The 14,545-nt window shown below is 33.9% G+C and overlaps 1 protein-coding gene across 2 annotated transcripts in view; it reads right to left on the minus strand.

Annotated features, from left to right (window-relative positions):
• Positions 1-207: 207 nt before the first annotated feature.
• The window catches only part of AGL (amylo-alpha-1, 6-glucosidase, 4-alpha-glucanotransferase), a 32,537-nt gene continuing 18,199 nt past the window's right edge, over positions 208-14,545 (minus strand). For both annotated transcript variants that reach the window (XM_032191966.1, XM_032191967.1), the window contains exons 22-34: positions 14,285-14,421; positions 12,388-12,521; positions 11,001-11,176; positions 9,043-9,145; positions 7,547-7,772; positions 6,966-7,077; positions 6,481-6,616; positions 4,735-4,847; positions 3,774-3,985; positions 3,084-3,181; positions 2,440-2,527; positions 2,218-2,351; positions 208-1,666 (exon numbers count right to left, since the gene is read on the minus strand). In XM_032191966.1, the coding sequence (XP_032047857.1) occupies positions 1,549-1,666; positions 2,218-2,351; positions 2,440-2,527; positions 3,084-3,181; positions 3,774-3,985; positions 4,735-4,847; positions 6,481-6,616; positions 6,966-7,077; positions 7,547-7,772; positions 9,043-9,145; positions 11,001-11,176; positions 12,388-12,521; positions 14,285-14,421 (1,787 nt within the window). In that variant the 3' untranslated portion in view covers positions 208-1,548. The remainder of the gene's footprint in view (positions 1,667-2,217; positions 2,352-2,439; positions 2,528-3,083; positions 3,182-3,773; positions 3,986-4,734; positions 4,848-6,480; positions 6,617-6,965; positions 7,078-7,546; positions 7,773-9,042; positions 9,146-11,000; positions 11,177-12,387; positions 12,522-14,284; positions 14,422-14,545) is intronic.

Here is a 14,545-nt window from a genome sequence, read left to right on the forward strand (position 1 = left end):
CAAGGGAGTTGATCTATATAAGATTATTAACCTTTCAAGTAAATAGTGCAAGTATAGCCGCTTCTTACAATTTATCTGTCTTCTGTTAACTTGCCCTTAAATGCATCTGTAACATCTCCCTGAAAAAGGCAGCACACTTGCGCTACACTTCAGACTTTAAGAAAAGGGTAAAAAAAAAAAAAACAAAACTTCAAAATACTGGTACAATAAAATATTGACCTATGTGTTACTAGTGTGTTATAATTTCATCATGTATATATTTCATTTTCAGTATGTTGTTTGACATTAAGAAATGCACTGTTGATTTTGCTTTTCCCCCTTGTGATGCAGGAAGCTGTCAGCATCAACTTCAACCTATTTATTCTACCTGTTTTATCACTAAGATGTAAAACCCACATGAATAGAGAGCGGAGAATTACAACTGCACTTTTGCCAAACGCTTTCAGTTTGGGAACGCTAAACAGAGGTCAGTAAGGGCATGCAGGTATCTATACATTAAAGAACACAGGTGTTTTGCATTTTGTTCACTGCATGTTGTTCCCAAAGAACTACACATAGAGGTAGCCTGCTTATTCCTACTGGTGTAATTTCACAAGTCTTTAAAACCCCATTTTCACCAGTGGTAGGTTAATTTCTTTTCCTACTGATATTGTTTCTATTTGCTTCAACAAAGCCAGGATTTTACTAAGAATAAAGACCTGAGGTGGCCATGTATTTTCCATAACCAAAGATATATGGGCTCCCTTAACATATATGCAGTCCATTTTATGCGCATGCACGTTTCTTACGAATTTCTCATAGTGAAAAATCACATTTAAATGAATAAATAAGTTTGCTGCAAGACTCACAGTATTTAAATACATTTATAAATGGATTAGCACAGGATATTGTCTCATCATTGCTCAAGAATTAACTCTAAAGAGTAGTTAAAGGTCTTTGAAAATATTATATGCAACTTCAAAGGTTTACATGTTTTGTAAACTTATTTCTGTGTTTACTTAATGGAGTGTTCAAATGAACACATACAGCTCCTCCTCCCAATACAGGTCAAGACAAAGTACTCAGCTTTTATTAGCGTATGTTGCTGTATGTTAGTCTACTACTCCTTAAGCATGCATTTGCAAATAACCATTTATTCTTAAAGAGACAAAAAAAAAACAAAAAACAAAAATAAAAACAAGAGAGATGTTCTTCATATGTTTAGCTCAGTAAAGAATCACCCTGCTTTGTTATACGTATGATTTTGACTTGAGATGTCTAAATTTCAAAGCTACCTAAAATAAATTTGTGCAAATGCTCCTTACTAAAAGTTTCTGCATTACATGTGCACTGCAGTTTTATTTTATTTTCTTGGCCTGATTTTCAAAAGAAAAACAAGCCCCACACAGTTACTCAGCATAGGATCTGCTCGCTTTCAGCATTTTTGAAAGTCAGGATGCAGTTAGTGATTGTGCAGAGCAGGACATTTGTGTTGCAGTGTAAGCCAAGTGTTCATTTATGCCCAATAATGAGAAGACCCAGAAGTTTCATCACATCAATCAAAAACTTTCACAAATCATAAAGGATTTCAAGGATAACACCAATTGACCAGGCCTGAGTTTCACAGCTGAAAGGGCAATATTGTCCATTTTCATTGGTCAGCTCTGGAAGCCCTTTCCAGGATGACCTGATAACGGAAAAACAAAGAGCATTCTTGTTAGATTATACATTCAATATATATTTATTCAATATATACAAACAATATATCGCATAAACTTATCTGCCATCTTTTTATTCTGTCACTACTAGCCCTGTAATTCTTTTGTTTTGCAGGCTGTTTATAAATACTTTTATTAAAAAAAAGAAACAAAAAACAGACACCCAACATTTTTTTGCTGAAATTCATTTTTTGTACAAAATTAAGATTCCTAGTTTTTACACAAAATGTATTTTCCCCAGTCTTTCATACGTAGGTAAGTAGTAATTCTAAAAATCTATAAACAGCATGAGATCGCAGCTGTCCTTGAAACCTGACTTGAGATCTGCAATAGAATTTATAGCACTGGACTTTGTATGTAGAAAACAGATGTTATTTGTATTATAGACTTGAGACATTATAGATGTTATTTATACCACAGACTTCTATATCATATGATAATATTATATACTTTTATATGCAATTGGATAGTGGATACCACTAGTTACTGAATATTTTGAACCTGTTAGCTGCTGTATTACCTTTCAAGGTGAACATAGTGGCGAGAAAGCACATTCTTTATCATAACTACAGTTTTTGCGTATATCTGTGGACCAATTAGCTTTGAGAAGTACAATTTGGCACGAAGGAAATATCCAATTGGCCACAGCCATTCCTAAGAAAAGGATGATAAGAGAGGGTTATAGCTGTCATTTTAAAAAATTATCAGCACTTATTCTGAAATGGAATAAACTGACTCTTACAGGTCCTTGGTGATAGTTAAAACCTCTGGCTACATTATAGTTGTCGTTGTCAAGAGCATTATCATATACTCCACAGTACACCATATCACTGCAAGAAAAAAAAAAAAAAAAAAGAAATTTTGTAAACAAAGCATTAACTAAAATAAGGCATAAATTAGGATGCAGAAATGAACAAAAAAATTGTCATAGCATTTAGATTTGATGATGGTTAGGTCAGGGAAGTCTCCATCAGGTTTTGCTTTTACATGACAATGGAATTCCAAATACTCTTTAAACTAGTGGGAAAACAGTTAAAATCTTGGAATGACATATTTGTAATTTTGCCCTTATGTTTTTATTCGAACTGCAATGCATAAACTGTAATGTTTACTTGTATATGATACAGCGTAAGCATACAATGCAATTTTGATAGCATATTTGACTTGCCTGTTATGTGGCATCCAAAACCACCTGCCGCTTGTCTACATAAATAAAAGCAACTGCATGGACTTTTAGAACAGCAAAATACTTGTTCCTGAAGCATTTATTGCAGCCTTATTTTACAGGTATACGTGAGGATTTTAAGAAACGAAACATTACACCCACACATTAAATAATACATACTGGCATGTTTTAACACTTATTCTTATCCCTACTATACTTACTCTGGGTCTAAAGTTTTCATGCCTAATGGACCAAGTAGTTTTTCCTCTGCTATCTGCAGAGCTTTCCAAGCTCTCTCAGGTGTGAACAACTCAGGTGCCTAGTAAAATAATAACGATTTACTCAGTAAACTCTGCACATGTACAAACACAGGACTATGTATATGAATGTAGAAGACCATAAAAGCCCTAGCTATCATATTACTGAATTAAAATACAGTTACTCTTACAGAACCTACAAGTCAGAGTAAGCAAGATGACAAAAGCTATTGCTTTGGACTATTTATTTTAAATACACTTGGAAAAGACTATTACTGAAGTCCTTTACAATGAAAATAAACGACCCCGTGCTTTTTAGCTAATTTAAGGGGACTCCCCCCTCCTCATCCTAACCTAAAAAACAAACAAAAACCCACAAACACTTTGAATACAGTGAATACAGTGAACATTTCAAATTTATTCCAGTGATTAATTTGGACAGCCATTTCATATAGCTGAGTTCTGTCAGGGATATACTTTTAGTGGATATTTTAAGACAGATCATTATTAAAAGCAAGGAAAAGAAAACAAGCTTTGAAACTTTATCCTAATCAATATATATTCCTGATATAATGCCATGCAGACTTTATAAGTTCAATAATAAATAAAACAGTTTTAAGTAAAAATACTTCCCCCCTCATATGCCTCACTTACCACAACCATTGCTATTGTAAAATTTGGTCTGAGTTGGTAATCACACCATGGACTTGAAGCTCCATAGCTGTCTTTATAAATTCCACGTTTGTGAACAAGATTTGGATGTTTTTCGTTTGGATCTGCTGGGTTCTCAGAGACAAAGAAGAGCTTTTCAAAGTGTGCTTGAATTTTTCTGTCCCATTCATCATATGTGATAGTTTCCTCCTTTCCTGAAAGATATTACGTGTGGATTTCATTTTCTGAAAACGGCCACAGTGGTAACAACAGAAGTGTGCTTATGCCTAGTTCTGTTTATTGCAGTATTACTTATGATATTCCTAACACAGAGGTCATTGAAGCATTGCAAAAAGGGAATTATTTATAAGTTGAATTATACTGTAGATCAATTCCAACACCTGCACAACTTTTTACAAGACAAATTTTCTCATTTGCTTTAATTAGCTGAGTAAACAGTATGAGATACTATGATCTATGGTAACTAATTAATTGAATAAGTCTAAAATTTTTGATCAACGTTTTTCAGCACGTTAACATGCCATCTCTTGCATCTAAAGATACTTAGGTAAGTTGCCAATATTTACAACATAGGATCAAAACAGATGTATCTTGTGTCATTTTACTTCACCTTCTGTAATAATGTGTTTCATTGTGATAAATGGATATCAGTGATATAATTATTATGCAAGAAATTGGATATAGGCTCCAAAATTCCTTTGAAATCCACACCCTATTATACAGAATAAAGTATTTGATAGGTTGACCAGAGAATGTTGATTGTAATAAACTTTTGTGGTAACTAAAGATTTTACCTATACTAGATCCTTTCCCAAGTTTTTCCACTTTTCCTCCTAAACCTTCTTGAATGGTTTTGATATTCATCCCTGATGTTACACTGCCACCAGCTCGTTTCAGTTATATTTATATTCCAATCATGAAATTGTGAGGTGTGTGTCTTTACCATGTCTTTTTATGGTGACTCCATGGAACGGAAACTCGTTTTTCCTAGATAAATCCAGAAGCCAGCGAACAGTTGACTTGCACAAGCCAACGATTTCCACAGCAGAGCCATCTCTAAAATGATAATAGTAAATAAGTCCAAAAATTACTTTAAGAAGGCCATTAAGGATACAGATTGTTTTCAGTTACTTGTTGAACTTTAAGGACAGATTATTCAGATACTTAATTTTTCCCATTTTGTGTTGCAGCCCACATCATACCTGATTTTTTTTTAAAGTTAATATTTTGCCTCAAAACTGTGTACCATGTCTATCAAGTATTGCCACATACATTCTCATAGTCTTCTCCGGATAATTTCCAGTATACAATAATATTATTTCCAACATACATGTTTTTTAAATTACTTTTCCCTCACTGTTATTAAGAAGGCCAAGAATTTGAAAACTTAAACTGACTTTTGTTAGTAAATAGTCACCAGTCATTCACAGCAACATCATTCAATTTCATAACTCTGCTATTAGCTTTGAATACAAATTCAGCGAAGAAAGAAAAAAGTGAAAAATAAAACAAAAAACCACAAACAAAACACAATTCAGGAGGACAAACAAGATTTCCAATACTATCATCCAGATGGAAAAAAAAAATCATTTAAATACAATACCACTTATTACAGCCACAGTCTGTACATGATCTGAATGCTGAAAATTGGTCTGTGAAAATTAGTAAAGTAGATCCTTGCATGGAAGACATGAATTAATCAAATGAAACAAAACGCAAATCCTAGGTGATATTGGAAGGTTGAAAATAAATTAGCTTGCCAAAAGCTTCTATGATTCTGATTTATTAGTAAACAAAAGGTATGCATTAGAGATATACTGATAGTTGCTAGGATTGCAACTTTTTTTTTTTTTTTTTTTTTTTTTTTACACAATACTGTCACTCCATAGAACTCTTTCACTGAGGAAACCTGACATATCTCCTTTATGAAATAAGACCATTATATTTTACTGTTTGTAATCCAAGACAAAAATTTACAATTGTACAAGAAAAACTCAAACAACAACCAACCAAAAACTGGGAGACTCCTGCACAGGACGCTTAGTCTGTCATTGTATCTCATTTTCTGGCTTGCTTTAAATCATACTGGTTAGGTTTGTAATTTGTTGCAGAAGCCTACCACACTGCCACAGTATTTCTCCTCATCTTACATAGTACTTTGCCTTCAGCATCAAGCAAGAAAATCAAACAGTTTATTTCACTAAAGAATACCCTAGTGCTGTAAATTTGCAAGAAAAGAGCTAATTTTTAAAAACATTTTATTTTTGCCTTAAGCTTAGATGTTGCAAATATTTTTGAATTCTAAATAAGAAATACTTATAATTGTGTGATTTTAATATATTTTATAATAAAAAGTTATTCATAACCAGTCTAAATAAAAATTTTTCCAGTAATCTAGTATTGCAAGCATCTAATTTTTCCTGTTATGTTTTACTACTTGAATTCAAAACTTTCGCTCCTGGCATGGAGCAAAGTCCATGAAGATGAGGGCTTCCCCTGCTAAAAATACACCTCTTTTCTTTAAAGGAGCACAAATTAAAAACACAATTAATACTTGAGCAGTCAAACAGAAGTTAGAAACACATAGAGCACTGAGAGCACCTCTCAGATGTGTTAACAAAAGGTGTAATTGTGGAGAAGAACTTCAGCTGAAAAGAAATCAGCCCCCCACATAGGTTAGATTTTGTACCTCGGAGTAGCAGGAATTCCTCTGTTGCGAGCTCTGTCACTCTCCCCCATTTTATCCATCCAGGTGCCACAATTGAAACGGTTCCCTCCGAAGACAAAGCCAGTTTCACGGTCAACACCCGCTGTTACGTTAAAACCTGCCAAGCAAGAATATCATGTACGAAGCCTGTACATTAACTGACACAAAACCCCAAATGCATGCTGAGCCCAACCATCCTAAATAAATGAAAAACCTTCACACAAGAGATCTGAAGTGGGTTTCTGAAGGCAGCTATACTTTTTGAGTAAACTTTCAAAGACAAATTGCACCACAACATATAAACAGTTGCTGAAAGAAAACAAGCACTCTTAAAACATTAAATTTACCTTAAGTAATATTGTTTTAATAGCATTAAACACTTTTTGAAAAATAAACTTAATAACTTGAGGAAAAGAATATAATCCTAACCTTTTGAATTGCATACCAAGTGTGTTATATTTTGTTACCTTCATCTCTCATGTTTTGATCTATCTGTGGGCCGGCATTCCTTTCTCGGAAATTTATGCCTTCCATGTGTCGTTGCATTGCTTCCTGTATTACTTCATAAAGCGGCTGATCCTAGATTGATTGCATGTTTGGGTGATAGGAGAAAGGCAAAATAAAAAAGTACTAAAAAGGCTGTATCTATTGTGCCAATAGTAGCAATTCTTAGCCTCTAGTTTTTTAGAATTCAAAAGAAAAGCATCTAGCATTTTCAATAGCGTCTTTATCAATGGGATACATTTTATAAATTTTTTAGTATTATAGAATTATTAATATAAAATTTTTTCAAGACTGAAAGCAAAGAAAAATTTAGAAGTAAAGCCAATGGATTTTTTCTTTCTTCATCCCCAGTTCCACCCCACAATTTTCTAATCAAGTAATGCAGATGTACTAAGAAGTGCCTAAAATATGTACTTCTTGCACTGTAGTCATCTTCCACCATAGAAAAACAAATACTGCCAAGTTCCTGTAAACAGAAAAATTGCATCCTTTCATTAAAAATTATAGCTGCATTCATGACTTATAAATCAGAAGTCATCTTTACCACGCTGCCTGCAGGTTGAGGAGAAGAGTCATCTCTTGGGTACATTCTGGAAACAGGACATCTGAGAATGTCTAATCCATTTGGAACAATTTTACAGTAGTCCTGGATACACTGAAGCCACCACCATACAGCATCACGACAGTTGTATCTGGCATGCGTCCCCTGGCCGAGCAGGTTGGGAATGAGACCATGTCTTAAAGTCCCACCAAATGCTAAAATTATGTTTCTAGAACAGAAATAAAAACACCGTCTTGATTAAGTTAATTTCAGGCAATTATTTAGCCAAATATTAATTACAAAATGTACAAGTTCATCTAAATAGCAAAGTAAGTCAAAGAGAAAAATAGGATCTTAAATACAGATTTGTAGCTTCCAACTGTAGCATTTTGGCATGACTTCACTTAAATTCTTCACTAGCACAAAAACTTCTTTTACAATAAAAGTTTCAAATTTCTCAGTATGAATAAATTTAAATACATTTGTTTTTATGAAACATACGACATTGCTAATATGGTAAAGGCAATTTCATTTTTCATAGGTTGTGATATTGGCCCTCAACCTAAACCTCACTGAGGTCAGAGGAAAGGTTTTTACTGATGTTTACTGTTTATGATTATCCTTGTAACCTTTTTGATTGGGGTGGACAAGGAGGGAGAGCAGGAGCAGGTGACAATTTCTTGTTAAAATACAGAGAGGTGCCAGCAACTGAGATGTTGAGAATTTTCATTTGAGAACCTTTGTGCAAACCTTGCAGAAGACACGGACTCCAACTCGTATTAAAAGGGAATATAAACATACTAGTAGACTGCAGAAATTACTGTATGAGAAAGGTAGCAGTTAGCTGGCCAAACATACAACAACATAAACAAATGCTAATTTAAACTAACTTTTATGTTCGTGTCTTGTGGAGAGCTATGCCCACAGTGAAAGATTAATTGGAATACCAGCTCAGTAAGTCTGGCTTACATCTAACTCATTTATCAGGCTAAACATTAGCATATCATATACAGATATCAGATGATAATAATCCAGTTAGCTGATTTCTAGTTTTAATAGAGTAGTATTAGCAGTCACCAAAAAATCATGATAGACCTTCGTACCTTTCTGATCAAAATAGAAATCCCTTGCTACTTCAAGTTCTTAAGTAATTTTCAAATTATTGCTCAGTAACAATAACACAAGTATACTTAAAATAATCACTTTAAGGACAAGCAGTAGCATTACATGGGCTAAAACTCCCTTATCTATACAGAACTGGAATATGCTATCAATGCTAAAAAAAAAAAAAAAAAAGGCAATATGAGGAGTATTTTTCATTCCATGTAAAAAGAACTTATGAATCCATCTAAGACCATTAAAGTTTTATTTTGCACATGAACTGTTTGTAACAGGTTGCACGTTCTTCCAGGTTTTAAGAGCAAGAGCATGAGTTTTTCCTAACTATCTGAAAAACTATTTCAAGCAACAGTAAGAACTAAGAATCAGTCAACTCTTACCTTGCTTCTAGATAACGCCCTGTAACTAACATTAGACCTCTCAGTGCAATAAAGGTATCCCTTCCCCAAGAGCGAAAAATCCCTGAAGAAAAGTGAGGTAAACCTAAAAAGAAATGTCATTGATGAACTCATTTGTTGATATGGCAGAAATTCCAAGAACACATGTATGTAGCGAACTATACAGGTAAAAGTATATTCACATGCATAATTACTTTTTTTTTTTTCCTGAAATAGAAACTCATTTTAGAACAATTAACTTCTAGAATTTCTAAATCATGCAAAAGACTATGCATGTCAGTAACAGTCATGTTTTTCTTTTTTTTTTTGATTAAAGCACTTGATGTCACCTTTAAATAATAATAATAATAAAAAAATACACAACTCCTACCCCTCTCCCTTCCTCCTCCCCCCACAAAAAAAAACAAAAGCCACAAACAATACAGAAAGAAAATGAACAAAAAGCCAGAAGTATGGCAATATACATAATGCTCTGCTTGCAAGAGTTTATGTATGAAAGCCATGCTATCTCAGTATCATAAAAGGAATGACTGGAGAGCTGTGAATTTCTTCAGCCTAATAATACTCTCAGCCACTATAAAAGGAATCCTGTTTCTTTTTTCCAGCAGCTTCTAGAGCTACATCTTACTGCAGACATTATGACATGTATTTTTATGCTTTAACAGCAAGACTCATTCTTAATAATTAAAACAGTGAAATCCATCCTTGTCTTTTCTTCTATTTATTAACTTTCCAGTCTAACAAACAAAAAGTTCCATAATAAAGGCTCAAAACAATAGTCTGTTGTGCATGCTTGCTCGAACTAAATTGTAGCTTCTATTAGGTACTTATTCAAAGCATTTGCTAATGCTCAAAGATGACCTTCACACCTCCCTAATTTTATAGAATATGGCAATAAGCAACTTGAGAATGACAATCTATTCAAGAGTTAAAAATATCACAGACTCAACTACGTGAAGGGAATATTTAAAAGGAAGCCCTTTCATATAATTAATCTTTATGACTAAATTAAGAGAACAGTGCTTGTCTGTGCTTCCAGGCAACACTAAAACAGGCAAATGGAATGGTACAAAAAAAAAACAGAAACTAAAAGCAGTAAAATTCCATAAGAGAAGGACAGACAGCAGAAAAAAAAAAAAAAAAAAAAAAAAAAAAAGAAGAAACAAAACAAAAACCAGACAGACAGAGGCCATAGAACCTGTAGATGCTAAGTTTCTATAGTTTCAAAAAAGGAATGGACCAACTTAGGGAAAAATAAATCCATTCTAAGTCACTAAACACAGGAGCTAATGCTTTCAATTTAGGAAAGTGCCAAGTTCAAGGACTGCCAGATGCTGGCAGAACATTTGGAGGAATAAATACTGTTTGCTGACTGTGTTTATGTTCTTTCCTAAGCAGCTATTGTTGCCCCTTTCAGGGACATGTCCAGACCAGAGGTTCTTCTGGTCCACTAATGGTTCTTACATTTTTCTGAAAACTTGTAAACAATAAATCCATGCTTAGACTCCATTAAAATTCACTTCTTAAATTCACATTTAAAAACAAACTAAAGCCTATTATGGAAAGTATATATTTTTCTTTCCAAAAGACATAATTAAGATAGAGAACATAATTGCAGATCTCCATACAGGGTAAAATTGGATATAGTTTAGAATGTCTCTAAATAAAATATTTACAAGCTTTTATTTCCAAGAGCAAAACCAAAATGGTTGTCCCCAAAAATACTGCTAGATAAAACTGCCATAGTTTTAAACAGTCAAACCTTTATCTGGAACACAAGTTAAAGCACAGGAGAGAAGTGAAGAAAAAAGCTACCTAAATTTTACATACGGATGCTGACATTTAGATCCCAAGCATAGTGGAGAAAACTTTATAGTTTTTCAAAGCAATTTAACTGCTTTGTGAGGTTTTGTTTTGTTGTAAATGTTGTGTTCACTTACCAGCTGCCAAAGAAACACAACACTGTTCTTTCTCATTTGTAATCTCATTCAGTCTATAGGGAACATCATGTAAGGAAGGAGACAGATCGGGCAGACATGAGTATTTTCCTATCCCACACATCTGGATTGAGCCCAAGGAAAGGTGTTTAACAAATGTTGATCCATTCTGCACAAAGCTGTAATTCAACATAATTAAAAACAAAAACAAAACCCTTTGCATTCAGCAACAGCAGTCTACATTTTTCATTTACAGAAAAGTATAATAGATGTTATGTGTAATAAATACGATGGACTAACAATGAGTTATTCTGAGTATTATGCATTAATTTTGCACATAAGCTTTACTTTGTATACCCCTCTTTTTTCCAAAATAGGTGCCCAAAATTAGCCTTACATTTTTAATGTATTAACGCCAATGGGAGCATTTTTGCTTTGCATACTTTTAGGGAAGATGGCAAAATAGTGAAATTGGTTTACATACACAGATCTGAGACCTCAAAAGTATAAGAAAGCAAAAATATTTTATCATTTTTTTTTATTTAAATAAAAGCTTGTAAAACCTAGTCATCATTTTTAAAGACACATTTGTATATATATATAAATTTATATATATATTCATGTAAAAATAATTCATTAAATCATTTAGCACGTTGTCTAAAAATAATGAAACTTGCATTCTTGACCAGTTCATCTCCAAGTATTTTTTCATAAAATATACTATGTTCCACATGCTATCACATCCATACCAAATTCTATGCCCATTTTAACATCTTTATTTTTACAAAATAATGGTGATTTAGAATACTCATAGCTAGAATAAAGCCTCCATTAAATCAACCTTCTTTTGCTTTCCAAGAAATGACACTGAAGTTCAAACAATTTCCAGAAGTAAGCAAAGTACTTAGATATGAAGGATATTTAAAGGTCTTATAGAAGAAACTGTCCTGATTTCAGCTAGGATAGAGTTAATTTTCCTCCTAGTGGCTGGTACTGCACTGTGTTGTTTTTTTTTTATTATTATTTAGGTGGAACAAAGCATCAACAAGTACAATCTGGTATCTTATTTTTCCTTCAGACTTTAAGGAAGCCTTGCATTTTCACTAAGATCGTAGCAAGAAAGTTTCTGAAGCATTGCAGGGAAATTCTGGCGTAACATTTCATCCCCTACACAATGCCAGCAGTAGTTATAAATTCAAATCCAGGACAGACATCTGAACTCTCAAATTTCCCAGCCACTGCTATTAGAAGATTGATTTTTCACTACCAATTTCACCATTTTCCATTGGATAACACAAATATGAAAATATTCCAATGACATTCTCCAACAGATAAAACATAAAAGGTGCAGTTTATAGATAACTCTACATATCTGACATGCTAAGCATACCTAGACATCTGATGCCATCCCACATCCAGAAGCGTTGTGTATGCACCCACTAATATGGCATCAAAGTAACATGGGATAAGGTAACGTGGAATTTTCTTTAAATAGATAAACATGGCCTTCAACCATTTACCAACCTATTAAAATATAATATTATTAGAAGCTGATAACACTTGATAACAACGGGGTTCAAAACCAGTGCTTTTAGGATGCATCTAGTTAAAATATTTATCACAGATTTTGAACAGATTGTATTATATATCCAAATTATGCTTGGCCATCACACAGCTGATGCTATTGCCCGTTACCTGCATCACCACTACCATGCAACCATTCACATTCAAGAAGCATTCCATGCTAGATATTTGTGGCAGAATTGCTGTATCCCCCTGCTCCAAAACTTCAGCCAAACTCTAAGAATGGTAGGGAAAAAATTTATATTGTTCAATGACAAATGGGCAAGAACAGCAATTACGAAAAGAAATTAGTTCTTGCAAATAGCACATTTCCACAAACAACACAAACAAGTTTTTAAAACTAAGAAGCAAAGGGAAGATGCAACTCAAAAGCTGTCACTATGACTCGAGTGTGGGAAGGAGGTTTCTCATTGATTAAAAAAAGACAAGACTGAAGAGGTGAAGCTTGAGACAAGGGACTGAAAAATTGTCAAAGACCGAATAACGTGTGGCCACTCATGCAAATGGCTGCTGATCTGGGTCTGTGACTTTAGATTCTTGAGCTACACCATCTTCATTTCATGACAAAGTAGTTGACACCTGAAAGTATTTTTCTTTCCTTGCAGTGCTTTTGAATGACAACCTACTGTAAAGTCACTACCACTAAAGACTGAAAACCTGCAGATGAAGACCGTATAGATGAAGAACACATCAATGTAGTACATATAACACTATACTTTTAACATAGAAATTAGAGGGAAAATTACCTATGTAAACACTGAAATCGCAAAATTTAGTTTCACGAGACTTTGATATAGCTATTGCTACTTCATATTTTCTGCAGAACAGAAAGAAACACTGCAAATTAAGAACTCAAAAAGTATGCAGACAAAATAAGCAACAATCTTGAAAGAGCACTGAGTCTGGCTACTATCAGACTAACTTGCTTTCATCAAGCTCCCATAACTGAAGTCAGAGTCATCATTCACTTCCATACAGCATTCATCATTCAATTACCCTTTTTTCTGCTTTTTATCAGTACACTTGGCTTCAGGAACAAAGCAAAGTAAGAATGTTACACTCTTTCTTATTAAATTCATCACCTTCATTACCCAAAACATGTCTTTCTCTTGTGAAATGAATACAGAAATTGTCTTATAGGAAAGTGAAGTTATAAAACAGTTAACTTGAATCTTCATAAATTATAGAATAGTTTGGGTTGGACAGGACCTTAAGGATCATCTAGTTCCAACCCCGCTCCCATGAGGGGTTCCAACTCCTCTTCCACTCAACCAAGTTGCTCAAAGCCCTATTCCAGTCTTTAAATATTTCCAGGGATGGAGCAAATCCTGCTTTCTCAGTGCCTGGCTGTGCAATCTTACTGTAACTGTATCACAATCACATATGCCTCAGTGGTATTTAGGTCATCTTTTGAAAGTAGTCACTTAAAAAAATGGTTACTTCGTTTTCATTTGAGCAGAAGGTAGTAAGCAGAAGGAACCCTTCAGGCCCTAAATATTTTCCATCTCCCTTTTGCAACCTACTCTTAAATAGGATTAAGAAGAGGGAAGAAAAACATATTAATGGTTTAATCTCCTAGAAGAAATTGCCTAGACAATAAATACTTTACAGACAGACTGAACTTAAAAACATCGTAATAATTGAAAAAGAAGCAAAGCAGTCATTTGAAATCCCCAAGTCACCAAATATATATTTTTACTTACTTCTGCACAGGCTCCAGTACGTGAAATCAGACGATTGCTGACATAATCAATCATCCAATCTCCAGATCTTAAATTATCACAAAACGGGTGGCCCAAATCATTCTTTGGTCTAATGTCTGCCATTACTGACATTAACCCTGCAGATACAAACCCAACTCAGTATTAGAGGACACATAATTACCCAGAGGAAAAGCTACAGTGCAACAGCTATAATAACTGGCTTTAACTAGAATACTTTTCTTGATCTGCAGTGAGTTAGGA

Source organism: Aythya fuligula, chromosome 8 (assembly GCF_009819795.1).
Source record: "Aythya fuligula isolate bAytFul2 chromosome 8, bAytFul2.pri, whole genome shotgun sequence".
Taxonomy (NCBI): domain Eukaryota; kingdom Metazoa; phylum Chordata; class Aves; order Anseriformes; family Anatidae; genus Aythya; species Aythya fuligula.